Here is a 19,852-nt window from a genome sequence, read left to right on the forward strand (position 1 = left end):
AGCGTCACTGCTGAAAGTTGACTTGCATGGAAGATGGCAGAAAGTGCAGAGCCCAAGTTCAACTCGACCGCAGCAGAGAAAGTGATTTTAAGCCATGTCTGGAAGTACTTTGGATTTTGGTCGGTAGAACGTAAAATTGTGGAGCCACGACTCCCGCGAGATAAAGTAGTATGCAAGCTATCTATGTAAGATACAGATAGCATACCATTCGACCACTAGCAACATGAGGTCACATCTCGAAAATTGTGTGCCTCATTTTATTTAACGTTAAACAGAAAAGTTCCACGTTTACCACAGCACAGCTCGCTCGGAGCGTTCAATGTCGGTTCTATACTGTAAAACTTCAATTAATGTTAATAAATTTGTTTCAATCACTGAATGAAGCCTGCTATATTTGGGACAAGAGTCGCAACCTTAAATTGCTTGCACAAAACTCTTGATCAGCACTCAACATGTGCTTATTGTTGTTGTTCATTTTTAAACCGTTATGCGCAGAGAGCGCGAGGGCGAGGGAGGGAGAGAGTGCCTGCGAGTGAGCGAGAGTGAGGTCTGCGGTCTTGGCCATTAGTTTATTTACTTGATTTTGTGTTGGTAATACATTGTCAAATATGTTTAAACTTAAATTAACTACCTATACAAGTAGTTATGTCTCTTTGTATTAATTTGTCCTGTTATTGACGTAATGCGCGTCATTGACAAAATGCGCAACCAGATGTTCGAATAGTTCGAATATTCGTATGTGTTTTAGAGGGAATATTCGAACGTCATTTTTGAACAATTTTGACAGCCCTAATGCACACTGACTCATCACATGGGCAAACACCCGTCACACAGTTTTACAATTAGCAGTCAGAGCTTTAGCATAAAAGGGCAACAGGTGAGCTCTTCAATGGAGCAATGGATGCCAACATTGGATTTTTTTTATTTTTTTTTACTGTAACTGTATACAGTCAATTCTTCTGTTGTTTTGTATGTAGACCACTGTATGTGCAACTTTGTGTTGGTTGGGATGTGCACTGTGTACATTGTTTTAGTGGGAAAAATAAAATATATTTGTTACCGTGTATTTGTGTGTTCTGAGTATAAAAACAATATTCTCAAATATTTTACAACACACTTATGTATGTACTGTCTGTAGTAAGTGTAACACTGAACCAAAAAAGGCCTAAGTCATTATGATGAATGGAGAAGAAGTGTTTTCCATTCATCATAGTGTTTTACATTGAACACATCAGTGTTCAACTGGTTCTTATAAATGTCTATTCATGTGATGGTTTGTGTGTGTCATTTGAAAACAAAATACCATTTTGAGAAGAAATAACATTGTTTTGAATGTAAAGTTTCATTTTGCAGGAGAATTGAGGGGTTTTGCCCATTGTGTGTGTTTTTTTGGATTTGTGTGTAGAGTTCTGAGAATATGAGGCATGCTTTCAGAAAATGTGTGTAAACAATCGAGAAAAACTGTAATGTTGTATTGCCTTTCATAGCCTTAAAACAGCCATCGAAAGTGCTGGAATTTCACTTCAGACTCATTAACAATGTGCAAAACTTCAATAATGTGTTTCAAATTCAAACGTCAACACATCTTTTAAATCCCATCACAACACACATTTTGTAAACCAATGAAATAGATTAACAAAGAAAAAATATTATCATAGTTCTGAGAAAGGACCAGAGAACTATCAACAGCTCGACATTTTTCGTTCACACATTTTGACATTTTTCATGCAGACTGTTTATCAACTGAGGTTTTATGTTTCTCACATTGGTATTTCTTTTCAAAACATTTATCACTAATGATCTGTTTCTAAACACTGCCTCCATTCGTATAGTATTAGACATCAGGAAAAGTACATAAGAGAAACACTGTTTTTAAAAAGGGACAAACAGCGAAATTCAGTTGCTCATTTACTTTTGAATTCTTTTCTTCACTAATTGTTCTCTACAGAGTGAACTTGTGTGAATGACATATACATTTCTTAATAAGGGTTTCACGTTCTTTATAAGGTTATAAGGTTTCCCTTGCTCATGGAAATATCATGAAATTTTAAAATTGTCTTTACCAGTTATAGAAAAGTCATAATTTCTATAGTGAATTTACATGTTTGTTTGTGTTTTTTAGTTATGTTTTGCCTTAAAATATTTCACCAGATAGTTGACTCTTGCATAGAGTAAAACCTTCTTGCAATCCTTATTAATGTTTAATGCATTATGGATTTTTTTTAGTTTTTTTTTTGTGAAATAGTTCACAAAATAGTCTGAATGATTCAATAGTGCAATGGACTGAATCAACATGATTTTTTACAAATGTTTATCCAGTAATAACAAATGACTGGAAAGGTTATTGAAAAGTCATGGAAATTCGTCAGAAAGAGTGAGGACACTGATGCATACTAATGTTCAGGAAGAAATGACATATTCTTGGAGCTCAAATAAAAAGGTGATTCAAAAGGCACCCTTTGACTCTTCAAAGCATTAAAGTGTGTGATTTTATTCCCTTATATGAAGACAGGAAGATTTGAAGCATATTTTCCTTGAAGTTTATCCTTTTTCAGCTTTTTTTATGGAAAGAGAGAGGCTGAGTCTGAATGAACAAATGGATGTTAGAAAGTTGGAAGATTTGATCTCCTCTGTATGGTCTAAGCACGTCTCATCCATCTTGCAGGTCTGCCACATGTTTTCAATCTCATGGACCATTCTGCATGTCTTTGTGTTTTACAGCTGCAGGGCAGGTTCATGCTGAAAAGCGCCCATTGCATTTGCCTCAGGTCATGTGCTTGTGTGTAAATGTTGAACATGTCCTTTAAACTTTTATATGGCTATGTGTCTGATCTTTGGAATATTTCATACACTCCCAAGCAAATCTAGAACACTTAAATGCCGGCCCTTCTTATCTGAAACAGAGAAAAAAGACACAAGACAATGTCTAACAAATCTGTTTAATATGTTATTGATCCACAGGCTCAACCGATTCTGATTTCCCTCTTGCAGTGAATCATGCCACTTCAGGGAATGTGTGCATCATTCTGAATGGCAAGAGGAAAGAGGTTAATGTGTTCTTCCTGGGGTCCAGGCCCCTTAATGACCCTACCAGAAGCTGCTCTGCATACTTTCACTGGTATAGTCATTAAGTCAAGCTTCCTCAAGAACCCCAGTCCCATATGATTCAGTTTGGGTCCAAACCCACTGAGTTTAGCCATCACTTGTATCTGACGGTCACGATTAGCTTTGCCTGAATAGCCACAATAAAATGTCTGTAACAGAGACCTTAAAGGGATAGTTCATGTTGAAATTAAACTTTGGTATGTTTTAGCTTACCTCAAGGGCATCCAAGATGTAGGTGTCTTTTTTTCCGCAGTAGTTTCAATTTTGATATTTTCAGGTCAAATCGTTCTTGTCTGTCAGTCATATAATGCAGGTCTATGGTCACTATCTCAAAGAGCATGCACAGAGAAGTCCAAATTGAACAATTCCCCATCGTAAGTACACATATTGATGGCCTAAGACACGAAACGAGTGGTTGGTTTAAGAAAACGAACAGTATTTATATCGTTTTTACCTCTTGTACACAACCACGTCCAAGTGATCTGAGAGCGCGCGCACTTCCTGGCTTAGTCTGCACAAGCGCCGGAAAGCGCCGGAAGTGATCTCTCGTGCGTGTACGTCACTCATTGTTTATATAAACGATATAAATACTGTTCATTTTCTCACACAAACCGCTTGTTTCGTGTCTTAGGCCATCAATGTGTACTTACGATGGGGAATTGTTCAATTTGGACTCTGTGCATGCTCTTTGAGATAGTGACCATAGACCTGCATTAAATGACTGACAGACAAGAACGGTTTGACCTGAAAATATCAAAATTGAAACTACTGCGGAAACAAAGACACCTACATCTTGGATGCCCTTGAGGTAAGCTAAAACATACCAAAATTTAATTTCAAAGTGAACTATCCCTTTAAACAACACATCTACAAGAAGCGCAACGGAAGCTTTGATCAAGTCCAGTCTAAAAAGGTCATCTTTAAATGCTCGACTTTACCTTGACTTAAATGATAAAAAAAATCTTTACCCAAATTTTAAAAACTTGGTTTGAGCTGAAATTAGTCCATTCACTTGTCAAACGTGTTCTTACGGAGTTATTGACGTGTGCCATTACTTGTCTTGAGTCTTTGCCTGTTGCTAGGCAACTGGCAAACCTTGTGTGTTTGTCTGTTTTTGTTTGTCTTTCCAGTTTGTCTCCGTGAGCCCACCCTTCAGGTCCTGTCCTGCTCAATTAGAGAGAAATAAGTTCTTTGAAGAGCAGCAGTCCACTTTAAATGGCCTCATAAAGAAACCTCACAAGATTACAGTGCAGTACAGTTATTAAACTGCTGCTGATGAGAAGAACTGTACAGTGCGTGTTTTTTTTTTTTTTTCCACATAAACATGGTAGTATGATATTCTTTGCGGTATCTTGTAGTGCAGTACATGGTCATCTTTTATTGCCATGGTATGGACATCTGGCACCACACCACCACTGTAGTGCCATAGTTATTTTAGTTAGTGATGAAAGATGAGAAAAAGAATGTGTGTGTATAAATTGTGTGCGTTTGAGGGTTGATTGTGGTTGCGCTCTTCATAGGGAACAACAAGAACCTCTAACCCTAAAATTCATAATAGTGTTTTCATTGTTACTGAATGTACCTTTGTGAACACTGGGACACTAACATCTTCCTGTTTTTATACTGTTCTAATGACCTCACACTCACATTTTATTGGTGCTGTCTTCTTTTCCATTCATGCATGCTGGGCCTAAATGTTGCCTGTGAAAAAGGAACTGTAAGCCATTATGTATCAGGAAGTTGAAAATGGATTTCAGCCATTTCTGTGTTCCGATCTGTTTCACAACCGTACTAGTGCTGAATATTATCCTGCTTGTGATTATCTGTAGCTGAATCACAGCCATCATCACCACCATAAAACAGCAATAACGCTATTGCTCAAGTGAAATGTCTTAAACAAATACTAATAATGTAATAATTCTTCACACATAGAAAAATAAAAGACCACAAATCAGTGTGGCCTTGAGCCACAGGTAACATGAGACAAGGTAATGAAGGTCATTTGAATTCCAGAGATACGAGTATACAGAGACATTCATTATGAAGTTGATGAACATATTTTTACAATATGCTCTATGTCCCAGAACATCTGGTGTTTCTTAATTCGAACAACTAGGCCAGCATGGCAACGGCATCACAAACATTCATGCGTCCCATTATGCCCTAGACAATGAAGAAAGAGATTGAAATGAAGATTTTTTTTTTAAACAATGACCTTTGAATTTTGAAACAGTAAGTTAAAATGGCTTTATATTATGAGACTAAAGTCCCATGAAAAAAATTACTTAAAATGACTGTCCATTCTGATATATCTTACGTTAATATACAATAAGTGCTTTGAATTGAGTATTTGCGTATGTAGAGAGTAAATTAGGCATTTAAAGCTTATCCTCAAGAAGCAGTTAGTAAATATTGAAGTTCAACAGGGCCAATGGACTGAAACTATGTTGTTTTAAACCATACAAACTTGTCCATTGCTCTGTTTAAAGTTTGATTTAATAATAAAGTCAGATTTAATTTAAGTAGGTGAGATCTTAAAAGACCTTGATGCAAGAAGTAACACTTTCTTTAGATAAAGCAAGACCTGATATTTACCATATTGCCATATTTTAGGCATATTTTGCTCTGACTTCCCATTGACCCTAGGGTCTGTTATTTCTTACAGTTTTCAATCAGACAGTTTTATGTTCTGCTGATATGGTGGATTTGTTCTGCAGAATCTGACATCATGACTGAAAAGCCACAGTGTATTGCTGTTGGCTCTTTAGTGTTACAAATCACTCATATTGTTTATCAACACATTCAGAGGGACAGATGGGAAAGAACATGCTAATGTGTTTGAGAAAGAGTCACATAATGGCTTTCATGTGTTTGAAATGCATGGATTTCATTCTTGAATGGCTTTCTTGTGAATGTTGCATAACTAAACATACTCACAGCAACGAATATCTCACCACAGTGCTGACACAACTGCGAATCATTATGGGGAAAAAACACTGTGTTTTTGTCTCTGTCTACTTACAACCATATCTGAATACTTTGTCGCAGGATTATTTTTTTGCTACTATAGGACTTCAAAAAAAAAACTGACATCTATCAATTCATTTCACTTTCATTTCTTTAAGAATATTGTTCCAGGATAGCACTGACTGTGAAGTCCAGCCCTTTCCTCGGCTGTACAGGAGCAGTAGATAGTGCTAGCCTGGACCCATGATGTTATTTCATGGCAGAGAGCCGAATCTATGGCTCAGGGCTGAGCTATATAAGTACTGAACACAGACCTGGACTTCACATTCACTCTCTCTGTCTCTCCTTCTCACTCCAACTATTTAGCAACTGCTTTGTAAATACATCACGGAAGCAAGCAGGAGTACAAGAGCTTTCCATTTCACAGAGAAACATTTGCTTTGGTAAGGTATCATTTTCTCAGATGTTTAGCTTTCTTTTCTGTAACCACATTTTAAGGATTTGGATTCAGACACTAATGCTTTCTAAATTGTTTACAGTGGAAAGTAATTTCCTTACTGTTGTAGATTTTTTTTATTGGTCATATGGATGTTTGAGAAAAAAATATCTGTTCAGTCATGAATTTGGATGTTGTTGCTATTTCTTTTCTTTTTTTTTTGTATGTATAAATTATTTTATCTACATATCAGTTACAAAAGCTGTCACTAGGGTGGTACCCTTCTAATGTACTAATAAGTACACTTTTGGTATAACACTTTATTTTAAGGTGTAATGACTAGTTATAAAGATACAAACCATAACGTTAACCCTATAGTAAGTACATTTAGTTAATTAATATTACTTAGTACTTGTTTGTGTAAGCACACAGTAACAATGTCACCATAAAATAAAGTGTAACCTGAAATGGTACTGCCCTGCCCTTGTGATAGCTTTTGCTTTTGAGTGTAGTCTGATTTTGACATCAAAACCAAATGTTGCATTTTGAAGTATACTATTAGTCTTTTTGTGTGTGGACTTTTAAAGCCTTAACAAATTCTAATATGGAGAGAAACTGTTCAAATTGACTGCATTTTGTTTTTCCATACACAAATCTTTCTATGTGCATATCGGAATGTAGTTAGGTCTGAGTTTTCTGGCAGGATGTAAAAACAGTTGTGCATTCCCTTGACACACAGTGATGGCTCTCACAGATGTGATATTTGAGAGCAGCTTTAAGTACTTTAAGCTCTTTCTCTGCAGCTTGTATTTGTTTTAGCAGGAGTATTCATGATCTCCACTGTATTACTTCATCCTGTCTAAAGTCTTTTGGTTGTTTATGTAAAATGGAAAGTTTTTCAGTACACTAATTGGATCATTTGTCTTGGTTCGTTTCAATCTGGAAAGGTTGAAATGAGTTCATAATAATAATTAAAAAAAAAAAGACACATGAGTTTCCTGTATGATTTACTGAAGTGAAAATACTGTGGTCCATTTCCTTCTGTACAATTTACTAATGGTCTTTATATTAATATCTGATTGGCATAGGATCTGTGTCTGGACTATTCTTGTGTTGAAGGAGCTGTGTGTTAGAGGGTCTTTACCAGAGGTCAGAGGTCATTAACAGGGAGCCAGGATGGGCTGCCTCTCAGCATGGACCTTTCTTCTGTTTCTGTTGGAAATTACAGGCACTTTTTCTCAAGGTTTGTTTTGGCAAAACTCCTGTGAACGTCATTTGAATCAGCACATTTCAATTGCTAATGCAAGTTATTGTTAATGCAGTCATCTGGCATGTCATTGCTTACGGCAGAAGCTGAAAGATTTCAACAGAATATTGACAGCTGGCTCTTAGAAACATGACTCTTTCAATACCCCAACCCCCAAACGTCTCTTCAGCAAACTCATTACTGCAGGAAAGGCAACATTGTTCTGGTGTCCCCGTATATCCAGAAGCTGAGGTGTTTTTGCGAGCCAGCGGCAGAAAGACACCTGCTAGCAATTGGTTCTACTCTGTGTGTGAACCACCAGCGGAAATCTCTGTTGTACTCTGCATGTCAGGATAAAGAAAAGGGGAACGAAAAGAAGTAAATTTTCACTTCCATAGTTAGGCTCATGACAATAAGCCTTGATGAATCTACAATATGCTTTATTTTCTTTACCACATCAAAAATAAGTTAAGCCCGGACTGGACTGCATCATAGAATTAATAGAACACATTTTTTTTTTTTTCTCAAAACTTTGGCTGTCTTCGAATTAGCAAGGGAAAACTGAGATACTGTGCTAAGATTTTAAGAAATAAAGTTTTTGTTTCCTTTGTTAGGGACATGGAGAAACATCATGGGGACATCATGGAGACCAAACACAGCTGTGTACCATAATGAAGGTAGGTGTATATGTTTCTGACAATATATAGCCAATGAAATATTTCAAATGGATGTTTAAAGCCATAAAAATTTCATTTTCTTCAGATAACTATGAGTGGACCACATGGTTCAATGTAGATCACCCTGGAGGAAAAGGGGACTATGAGAACCTGAATGCCATTCGTTTTTATTATCGAGCGCGTGTGTGTGAGGTTCCTCGAGCTCTAGAGGCGCGCACTACCGAATGGATCCCAGCTCGTAGCACTGGGGAAAGAGTACATGCTGACCCGGTTGTAGGCTTCTGGTGTGTCAATGATGAACAGCCTGTTGGGAGGAACTGCTCAAACTATGCTGTACGCTTCCTATGTCCTAGAAGTAAGTAAATGCGGCTCTGTAAGCCAAATAATATTTCAAACTACAACTATTCCCTGCTTTAAAGGGAATAATGCTTCTAACAATCATTATAAATAAATACTGTAATGTTCAAAGTTTTATTGTGCACATTTCTCTGATAATAATGGTGAGCAGATTATGTATTCAAATTAAATAGAAAAGGTGGATTCTGCACAAATAATTATTCAGAAATCTGTTGTTTTAAGTTTACCATGAGGTAACATCACAGTTTTTGTAAGGTGATGACACCCTAGAAAATACATTGTAAATAAATGTATATTATCCCTCTCTCCATTCAGACATTGTTTCAGATAATGAAGAACTGATATGGGGTCCATGGTCAGACTGGAGTGTGTGTCCAGCCCAATGCAATCAGGTGGCAACACAGCATCGCTCTAGAAGCTGCAGATCCACTTCTAAACAATGCAATGGCCAAACGGTCGAGGCCAGGTCATGCCAAGGGCCACCTTGCCCACGTAATGCATTTTTTCAGTTTCCTAAAGATTTAAAATGATCATTTTATTGTCATTTAGACACGAAATCTTTGAATCTTTAAATCTTCATTGTCACCCTACCATTTGTTGTTAAAAAAATCTCTTTCCCCTTTTCTTCCTTAGGCTGTGATCTCCAGTGCACGATGGGCAAAGTAAACGATGAGTGTGATGGCTGCATGTGCCAGGATCATACAGTTTTAGGATCAGTCCGTAGTGCCGGGGGTCTCCCTGCACCTGGAGCTGCCATTCTCCGTGCTGGTTCCAGGGCAAAACTCCTCACCGTTACTGATCACAATGGGCACTTTCAGATCCCTGGAATCTGCCCTGATGGCAACAGTACTCTGATGATCAAGCTGAATAATCATGCTCCACACCAAGTCACTGTGCCACCAAGCACCGAACGCACGTCCGTCCTCCTTTTGAAGCTAGAGAGAGCAAGTAATGATTCTTTTAATGACCTTGAATGCATTTAACCTATTCTGTATTAGCATTAGAATACTTCCTAAAGATTTTTTTTTTTTGAAGATGCGTGTTTAATTTTTATTTAATGTTAAGTTTTATTTTTATTTATTTTTTTCCCCCACTAAAATAATTTATCTTTATACAAGCTAAAAAATAAATACAAGCTATAAGTATGCAGCTATTATGTAACTCCATAAATTCAAAAACACACTTTTGCTGGAAAACAATGGCATACAATAAAAAAACATTACTGATTGGTTTGTACTGATGCTTTCGAGATGATCACAATTCCTTTTTGCTATTTAGACAAAACCTCATCCATGTTAGCTAGCTATATAACATTATCTTTGTGAAAATTCTGCAGAATTTGCAACAATGTAGAATACATAAAAGAAACCAATCGTTGAAGTTCATCAAAGCAAAAAAATGGGTGTACAAGATCAATACATGTAACACAATCGTTTTTCGCTGTGTTCCTCAGAAAAACTGTATGTGCTGAAAAACCCTGAGAACAAGGCCAGAAGGGAAGGTCAGACAGCTGCCTTCTGTTGTAAGGTTGATGGGACACCTGAACCAAACCAGTATGAATGGTAAGATTATGCTTTCAGATATGAATTGATGTTCACTATAGAATTTCAGCAGAACACAAGGAAACCATGTTGCCCTTTAGATGGCATTAAATGAAAAAGTAGAAAATCACAAACAGCATCTAGTATCTAAAGTCAAAGCCCTCGTGTCTTATGTTCCTTCAAAAGAATGTGACAGGTGTAAATGAAGAGTTTAAACAAACCAGGTTAACATGAAGTTATTTCTTAGCTATTAAGAATTGGTCCCCACCCCATGACAACAGTTATCCTGAATGTGAAAACACAATCATAATCAATGTCGTAAATCTTTAGGTTCCACAATGGCACTCTGCTAGACAGGAGTCAATATCAGTATGACGAGACACTGGTTTTGAGGAATCTCAGTTTGGACCATATTGGAGAATACTACTGCAGAGCCAGTAATGAGAACGGAGCCATCAAATCCAAACCAGCCACCCTCACGGTTATTGGTGTGCCCTTATATCCTACTTTAACTATACATATTCCAAATTAACCTAAAAGGTATCTATCAAAATACTTTACAAATAGTGTGATCTTATTTTGGTATTTATCTGTTTTCTATCTATTTCTGTGTTAAGGCCAAAAAGCACCGTCATGCAACCCTAAGCCTGATTCCCACCTGATCCGCCTACCACATGACTGCTTTCAAAACGAGACTAACTCTTTGTATTACGATGTGGGGAGATGCCCAACATCCACATGCACAGGGAAGCTGGATAACGGCATCAGATGCAAAGACTCAGTGTCTTACTGCTGTGGAATTTCAAACATGGAGGAGAAAGAGATTAAATGTCAGGGATATCAGTTGCCCATCATGGTAGTGACTCAGTGTGGTTGCAAAATATGTGTGGACACAAAAGCTATCATTCGTGGACGTGCTATTGCAGCAGACACTGATGAGCCCATGAGGTTTGGACACATCTACATGGATGGCACAAGAGTAAGTCGAACTGGATACAAAGGCACATTCTCAATCCAGGTACCAACAAACACAGAGCGTCTAGTCCTCACATTTGTGGACAACATGCAGAAGTTTGTGAACACCACAAAAGTTTTACCATTCAATCCTAAAGGTGGAGCTGTGTTCTATGAGATCAAGTTATTGAGGAAAAAGCCAGCTGTGACCATCAGCTCAAGAGAAACTAATAAGCTAGATCTTGGTGAGGTAGAAGGCCAGGATCCCATTGCTGAGATTGAGATCCCACCCAATGCATTCTATAAAGAAAATGGAGAAGTGTTCATGGGAAATGTCAAAGCCAGTGTGACTTTCCTCGACCCCAGGGATGTATCAACAGCAGCGGCTGCCCAAAGTGATCTCAACTTCATTGGTGATGAAGGTGACACTCTGCCCTTGAGGACCTATGGAATGTTCTCAGTGGACTTTAGGGACGAAGAAGGAGGTGAGTCGCTCAACGCCGGAGAGGTGAAAGTGCGTCTCGATGCAGCACAAGTGAAGATGCCCGAGCACTTAAAGACCATGAAATTATGGTCTCTTAATCCTGGGACAGGTTTGTGGGAGGAAGAGGGCCAGTTCCATGCTGAGAAGAAGCAAAGGGGGAAAAGAGAGGAGAGGACCTTTCTCATAGGTAACATGGAAATCCGTGAGAGGCGGCTATTTAACTTGGATGTACCTGAGAACAGGAGATGTTACGTGAAAGTGCGGGCTTTCCGTAGCGACCGGTACATGCCAAGTGAGCAAGTTGAAGGAGTCGTGATGACTTTAATAAATATGGAGCCCACACCAGGGTTTTCAACCAACCCCCGGGCTTGGGGTAGATTTGACAGCGTCATCACTGGCCCAAATGGTGCGTGCCTTCCAGCCTTCTGTGATGAACAGAAAGCAGATGCATATTCGGCCTACGTCATGGCCAACCTTGGGGGAGAAGAGCTAGAGGCAGTAGCATCCTCTCCAAAGTTGAATCCTAACATAATTGGCGTCCCACAACCCTATTTGAATAAACTTAACTATAGACGTACGGACCACGACGATCGCAGAATAAAAAAGACAGCATTTAGCATGAATGTGGCCAAACCCCGGTCAAACACGGCTGAGGAGGCCAATGGTCCAGTTTATCCGTTTGACAAGCTTAAAGAGTGTGAGGAAGCTCCTTTCAGCGCAGCTCACTTCCGTTTCTCGAGAGTTGAAGGAGATCGGTACGATTACAACACAGTGCCTTTCAATGAGGACGATCCTATGAGCTGGACTGAGGACTACTTGAGTTGGTGGCCAAAGCCCATGGAATACAGGGCCTGCTACATTAAAGTAAAACTCAACAGTCCCCATGAGATCAATGTTCGTTCTCGCAATATGGGAGGTACCCATCCAAAAACCGTTGGCCAACTGTATGGCATCCGTGACACCAGAAGCATCCGGGACATGGACCAGTCAACTGTTTCAGCTGTGTGTCTGGAGTTTAAGTGCAGTGGGATGCTCTACGATCAAGACAGAGTGGATCGGACCCTCGTGAAGGTAATGCCTCAGGGCAGCTGCAAGCGAGACAGTGTAAACAGCATGCTACAGGAATACTTGGTGAATCACCTTCCACTGGCTGTCAACAATGACACAAATGAGTTCACCATGCTTGCGCCTCTGGACCCTCTGGGCCACAACTACGGTATCTATACTGTGACTGACCAAGACCCCCGGACAGCCAAAGAAATTGCACTTGGCCGTTGCTTTGATGGTACATCAGATGGCACCTCTCGAGTCATGAAGAGCAATGAAGGTGTGGCATTAACATTCACCTGTGGTGATAAAGAGGTCACTAGGCAGAGTATGTTCCAGCAGATGCAGAACTCACTGGGTCAAGCCACAGCTGGAAGTGCACGGCAGGGAAGAGGAAACCGGAGGCAGAGAGGCGGCTCAGCAGCACCTCGCAGCAGTAAGAGGAGGAGTACTCGTAATTCCTACACACGTGCCCAGACCGTTGGTTGATATTCCAAGAACTTAAAAACTCTACATGAGACAAGACAGACCCAATCTCTATGGGGACTGCTCTTATGAGAGTTACTGGATTCAAGCCATTTTCAAACTTGACAGCAATAAGAAAATTACAGACGTACAGTATTTGAACAGGGCTGGGGCAAAGTCTTTTCAAATTTCTTCAGTAATTTAGGTTTGTTGATCACATTAACTGGCAAACAATTTTACAGATTTGATGAATTGCAAAGCAAATTCACATTAGAGTGGATCATTTTTATTTTAATAATTCATTTTGAATAATTTCACCTATTAAAAGCAAAAAAAAAAAAACTAAAATCAATTTTTTTTAAGCAAAGCAACTCCAAAGGTTGCTTCATAAATGCTTCATGTAATTTTTCATTTACATATTGTCTACTCACTTGTACTGTGGTAAATATTTTACTACTTGAAATTGTAAATAGTCAAATATTTATTGCATACTCCAGACAAAGCAGTTGAACACATCTCCAGCTAAACAATCATGTATGCCCTTTATCATTCATTAATTAGAAAAACTCTTTAAGATGTCCAAAACCTTTAGAAAAATATGTCATTCTTTTAGACCAATGATTTTATTGGATTCTTTAAAAAAAACAATGCATTTGAGTCTTTGTATTATCACTGCCCAATTTATAAATTTGTAAGAAAATCCTCTAAGCTGTTTTCTTTTAAACATTTTTGCTGATAAGTTTCATTTTTATTTAATTTTAGTTCATACATACCTGTAGAAGCTACTGTATAGTAACAATGGGTGAAACAAAAATATAACACCTGTTTGCTTCAGCTAGTGATGCAAATTTACCATATTATGTCATATAACCAGCCATATTAAATATCATTAATTAGCTAATCGAGCGTGCAGCAATACTGATTTAATTTAAAATATACTTTGGTGGAGAACAACTGCACAAGTAGTAGACTTCTGCATTCACATGATAGCAAGGTCAAAATTCAACAGATTCAATGAGGCTTGGTTTCGTTTGTTTTACTTTCATTTTTCCATCCCTTCATTTAATCAGTGTGCCACTTCTGGGACCAGTTGTAAAAACATAGCTATTATGTTAAGACTGTGACTTAAGTACTAGTATGACCAACTAGCGATTAGTCAAGGGACAATCAGTCTTACTTTTTGGTTTCAAATAAGACCAGTCTATGTTTTTATGTAACTGATTTAACACAGTTATGAACAGTCTTAAAGGAAAAAAAAATAATAATAATAATAATAATGTGATGACTAACTTGTAAGACTAGTCTTGGCAGCAACCTGGTCCAGCTGTTAATTATGCAGTGTCGACTCCAAGCACTGAGAAACTTTGATTTCAAATGCTGAATTACACTATAGTTCACATTTGGAAACTGATACTGTTTCCAAGTGTGTATAAATATGCAAGAAAAGTATAACCATACTTTCAATAAGGACATTCTTGGAAGAAAATAATTTGCATAGAGCATCACTTTTTTTCCTTCTGTGTAACTGAAATTGCACAGCTTAAAAAACATAAGCCACTTTAAATGAAATCAAGAGATATTTTCTATAAGGCATTGAAATTCTTATTTAGGCCAATCAGAGGAAATGCCTCCATCAAAGATGTCCCACATCATACAGTATGTTTTTGAAATAAATTCAAGGCCATCTGAATAAATTTGCCTTTCCCCATTTGCCACTGGGGTACAATGGGCTGATAGCAGCTTTATGAGGAGTCTATCACCACTGGAACGAAGTAAAGGGTTGACACATTGTTCAGCGTTCAAGATGGCACTGAGTAGCAAGAACGGGTAAATGTTGAATGTCTCCAGGGGCGTCTGGGCACAGAGGGAATGGGAAGGGGAAGATGAACCTTCGTCACATGAAGTCATCATACTCATTGCCGTAGCCACCGTCAAATTCACCATAATCAGCAATGTCATCTTTCATTTTTGCTTTCAATCCACCACTAGGAAGTACACCTTTCTTCTTTTTCTTGTTTGCCTTCTTTTCCTGTGAATAATGCAACAGCAACAAATTAAGATTGTTATTAAGAATACTTTTCTATTGATATTTTGACCATAACGAATACTTCTTTTATAGAACTATAAAAAAAACGTGAGGCTATAAATTTCATCCTCAATCGAAGGTCCTCTAAAACTAAGTACACAAGATTAAAACCAGTAAAATCATTCAACTAACCTTTTCTTGCTTTTGTTTTTCATTGAGCAGAACAGACAAAGTAGTATTTATTTTCTTCAGGTCATCTACTTCCACTACAGAGACAGAGAGACAGAAGTTAGTATATTTTAGCACAATGGTTAGCATTCAGACGTGCATGGTCTTATACGCTAGACATGTGCCGTATACGGTAATACGATATATCACAATAATGAACATGCACAACAGGCACTTCAATTATAACTAATTATTTATTACGAATTCCGCTTTTTGGAATGCATTTTAAGAATACTTTTCCCATCAACTGGTTAAACTGCACAACACCGCTGTATGCTGCATCAAAAAGGCATGCGCGCACTCTGGTGTAAACAAGGCCAATACGAATGAGAAGCGCATGGCGTAAAGAGTGAAGAGACACGCTGAATGAAAATGTACATTCATTCTCTGACAGCAAATGGTGCTGATGGAACATTACCCAGGTAACCCCATAAACAAAGCAGCTGCGCTACTTTCTGTTTCTGAACACTATTTAAATGTTTCTAACCGACATTCAGATTTTTGTATTCGCTATAGTGTTCATCGCAGCACCGAATTCTTAAATATTTAACGATATAATAGGCTATTTATTTTCAAACTTAAACATTTTTACATTTTAATCTGGACTACCACATGCCCTAGATATTGTTTGAAAATGTTTTGATTCATTATTGTTCAGTCACACTTTACAATAAGGCTCCATTAGCTAACATAAACTGACAATGAAAAATACTTCCAAAGCATTTATTAATCTTTAACATTAAATAACACGAAAGTTGTAACTGTATTATTTAATGGACCTGAGCTAACACGAACAGTTAACAAACGTTAACAAAGAATAATAACTTCTGTAACAAATGTAGCTATTGCTCATTGTTAATGTTAGTTAATGAACTAACTAACATTAACTAGTGAGACCTACTGTAAAGTGATGCCTATAGTTCTACCGGTTATAGTATGACAACACCTTTTTTTGCAACTTATTTCAATATCGTGATAATACCGTATACCGTGATAAAAGCTTCAGCAACATCAAAATTTGATACAGTCACATGCCTAGGTTACGCAACTCACCATTTAATCTAAACAGCTGGAGATATATCAGAAATTCCTTGTCACAAACATCCATTTTTTTTAGAATAAAAAAGAAGATAATTATCCACATACAACTCAAAGTATAATTCTGCACTTACATGAAATACAAAGCTCTCGAAACAGTGACTCCAAAAAGCTGGAATAATGCACTGATTTTTCAAACTGTGTTATCTTATCTTTCAGTAATTTTTCAAATGCAACAAAGTCATCTTTGGATGAGGGGCACATGGCTTCAATTCCAGAGTCATTGTTTGTTGTCATAACAGTAGTAGAAGAATTTGCAGCAGCAGGATCAATACCTGAAATCAGAAAGCTTGTTCAATGATTGACTGTTACATTTACAATATGGACTATGGAAGATTTCAAGTAAGTTTCTTACCAAAAGCCTCACGGGCCAATTCCAAGTCTGCCTCCTCCTGCAACTTTTTCAGTCGAAGCTTCTCTGCTATAAGCTCTTCTGGTGATAGATTCTCACTTATCGCCGATTCTTGTTTCTATTCACAAGTTTCAAAAACAAAGGTTATATACGGTTTGAAATATACGAAAGAAATGTGTTTCAGGAGAGAAAGGGTTTCATTCATTATTGAGTAAATATACAACTAATAATATTGTTCTTACCTTCCTCAACTCTTCTTGTTTTTTCTTTTCAGCAATTTCTTTCTCTTTTATTTTATCACTTAATTTTTTCTTCTCAGGTTTCACTTCTAAAGGAAATGTAAATCAAACCATAAGGGTACTTTCCACATGGGTTCAAGAAAAACAGTAATAAAACACCACAAATAAATAAAAGACAAAAACAAAAGATCTACTTCATGCCCAGTTTTACGAATATGCTATTGTTCTGCCTACAACATTTATATTGTGAAAAATTACAGCTCAACAGAGATCAATACCAGCTTTTATCAGTTCAACTTTCTTCTCCTCCTCCTCCTCATCATCCCAGTTATCCTAGAGACAGAAAGATACAGTTGGTAACCACACATACGCAAACTAATAAAATAATTTAAAATCATTCTTTTTCCTATTTACTTGTTTGTTAAGCAGCCGCGTGATAATTGGGACAATATATTGCCTCAACATTATTCCTTACATATATGTGACCCTGGATCACAAAACCAGTCACATGTTGCACGGGTATATTTATATACGGCAATAGCCAACAATACATTATATGGGTCAAAATTATCGATTTTTCTTTTATGGCAAAAATCATTAGGATTTTAATTAAAGATCATGTACCATGAAGATATTTAGTAAATTTCCTACTGTAAATATACAAAACATTTATTTTTGTGAGTGAATGCAGCACAATCGCAAACATTAATGGACAACTTTAAAGGAGATTTTCTCTATGTTTTGATTTTTTTGCACCCTCAGATTCCAGATTTTCAATAGTTGTATCTATTCATAACGAACCATACATCAATGGAAAGCTTATTTATTCAGCTTTCAGGTTATGTATAAATCTCAATTTAAAAAAAATTGACCCATGTGACTGGTTTTGTGGTCCAGGGTCACATATAATGAAATTTAAAAAGCATAATTTATTCACCATAAAAGAAGAGCACAAGTGTTTTTGATTAATTTGGCCATTATAATTACAGCACCAAAGATTATAAAATAACAACATTTAAGCCCGATATTGGCATCAAGTTAAACAAATTCTCTTCTGCTAATAAACGGTTAATACTGACTAAATTGGCAGCAATGGTTATGTAGTAATTTAAAACAAAACTGATTAAAGATAGCTTAGATTTGAGCTGAGCAACTAGATCTACAGAAAGTTCCATGGTTTTTTAAAGATTTTATTTTAAGGCACAGAAATGATAAAATGTCAGTTCCCTGACATTTCCAGGTTTTCATGGTTCTTCACTGGGGAAAAGTCGATTTGAACTCTCGAAGCCTCGGTTAACGGGTTCATTTAGCGTGGCCTTTCTAGAGCTGCCTTCAAACAAAACAACTCGCAGTAAATGCCGATAACACGTGCGCGCGCATAATCAGACGATGGCGAGCGAGAGAATTCTAGATTTGTGCGTCAACACGACACGCAACGTGACTCACTCGCGTAATGACGTCAACAGGAACTCAATCAGCTGCTGCCTGGCGCAAAAAATATACAGCATCCACATGACAGCGATGTAGAACACACACTTGCATAGTAAAAAGAAACGAACCCGATTTAAAAAAAAAGGATTTGGGACTAGCAAGAACGTGACATGCATGTCTTCCCTTGGGAAACTGTAAATTGCGGCGTACTACGTTCTCTGCTAAGTTAAAGTAGCAAAAACAATTTTATTAGCTAAGATTAGCAACACGTTTAAATGAACGCAAACAAATATAAAAAGCTACTAATGAAGGTCCACATGGCCCGTCACTTGTTCGTTGTTAATACTGGATTCATATCAGTCAATATTAATACATTTAAACCACAGCCACCCGCATAAAATGACGTGCTGTCAACGCTACTATATTAGTTTGATTAATCTGTAATGGATTGGCAGGTTATTATTGATGAAAGAGAATCTGTCATTCAGATAACAGATCGGTAAAACTGGAAGATGACACGTTTGCTGACGTAAACACACAGAAACTGTCAGTGTACTAGAAAATCGTGAACACGCAACTTGATACATCTGGTGAATCTCTAAATACAACGGGCCTATTCTAGGTTAACTTTAGCTAAACGGCTAAAAATACACCATGATCGCCCATATTAGTGCTGTTACCTTTAGTCACATATCATTCGATAAGACAGAATTAAAAGTACTTAAACGCTCATTATTGATAAAGTTTTGATTACATGGGTAACGTATTCGCACGTTACCTTCACGTCTTCCTCCTCGTCCTCGCCTTCCCATTTATCCAGCAGAGCGGCGGCAACTATGATCGGCTCACTTGGATCGAAGCTGTCAGCGTCTTCCGGAAAAACAAAATAATGTCGTGGTTAAGACAGTGACCGACACCCTCTCTCATACACGTAACCTCAAAATATTGAAAGTTCCTTACCCCAGTCGTCGGCATCCGCCATCTTGGCTTAGTGTGAGTAAGTTAAAGTACTAGCTGAGAGAAAGCATGTGCACAGACCTGCTCTGATCTACGCGCTTCTGTCTTTCATCACGCTGACGGGATGTAGGAGGACTGGAGTCCGCGCGCGCACCACTGCGCTACAACGCCCTCGTGCGGTCGTTACTGTTCTACAAGCCCGCTGCGCCAGGTCATCATCATCATCATCATCATCATAATAA

At 37.8% G+C, this 19,852-nt stretch overlaps 2 protein-coding genes across 3 annotated transcripts; one reads left to right on the forward strand and one right to left on the reverse strand.

The window, feature by feature from the left end:
• The first annotated feature begins 6,358 nt into the window (after nucleotides 1–6,358).
• On the forward strand, nucleotides 6,359–13,981 carry cilp (cartilage intermediate layer protein, nucleotide pyrophosphohydrolase). Of its 2 annotated transcripts, none has more exons than XM_081393674.1 (9): nucleotides 6,359–6,515; nucleotides 7,597–7,751; nucleotides 8,369–8,431; nucleotides 8,517–8,786; nucleotides 9,104–9,280; nucleotides 9,422–9,736; nucleotides 10,242–10,350; nucleotides 10,660–10,817; nucleotides 10,947–13,981. In XM_081393674.1, the coding sequence occupies exons 2-9, from the start codon at nucleotides 7,685–7,687 to the stop codon at nucleotides 13,301–13,303; spliced, it is 3,516 nt and encodes a 1,171-aa protein (XP_081249800.1). In that variant the 5' UTR covers nucleotides 6,359–6,515; nucleotides 7,597–7,684; the 3' UTR covers nucleotides 13,304–13,981. The 2 variants fall into 2 exon arrangements, with proteins under 2 accessions (XP_081249800.1, XP_081249801.1); XM_081393675.1 differs by having other exon boundaries at nucleotides 7,628–7,751.
• On the reverse strand, nucleotides 13,689–19,836 carry eif3jb (eukaryotic translation initiation factor 3, subunit Jb). Its single transcript, XM_081393697.1, has 8 exons — nucleotides 19,614–19,836; nucleotides 19,432–19,523; nucleotides 17,501–17,555; nucleotides 17,226–17,311; nucleotides 16,987–17,101; nucleotides 16,706–16,906; nucleotides 15,498–15,571; nucleotides 13,689–15,308 (listed from the first exon to the last, which is right to left on the reverse strand). Exons 1-8 carry the CDS (start codon nucleotides 19,633–19,635, stop codon nucleotides 15,174–15,176), a joined length of 780 nt encoding a protein of 259 aa, XP_081249823.1. The 5' UTR covers nucleotides 19,636–19,836; the 3' UTR covers nucleotides 13,689–15,173.
• Nucleotides 19,837–19,852: the final 16 nt, after the last annotated feature.

The sequence above is a fragment of the Scardinius erythrophthalmus genome, assembly GCF_964197995.2.
Source record: "Scardinius erythrophthalmus genome assembly, chromosome: 2".
Taxonomy (NCBI): domain Eukaryota; kingdom Metazoa; phylum Chordata; class Actinopteri; order Cypriniformes; family Leuciscidae; genus Scardinius; species Scardinius erythrophthalmus.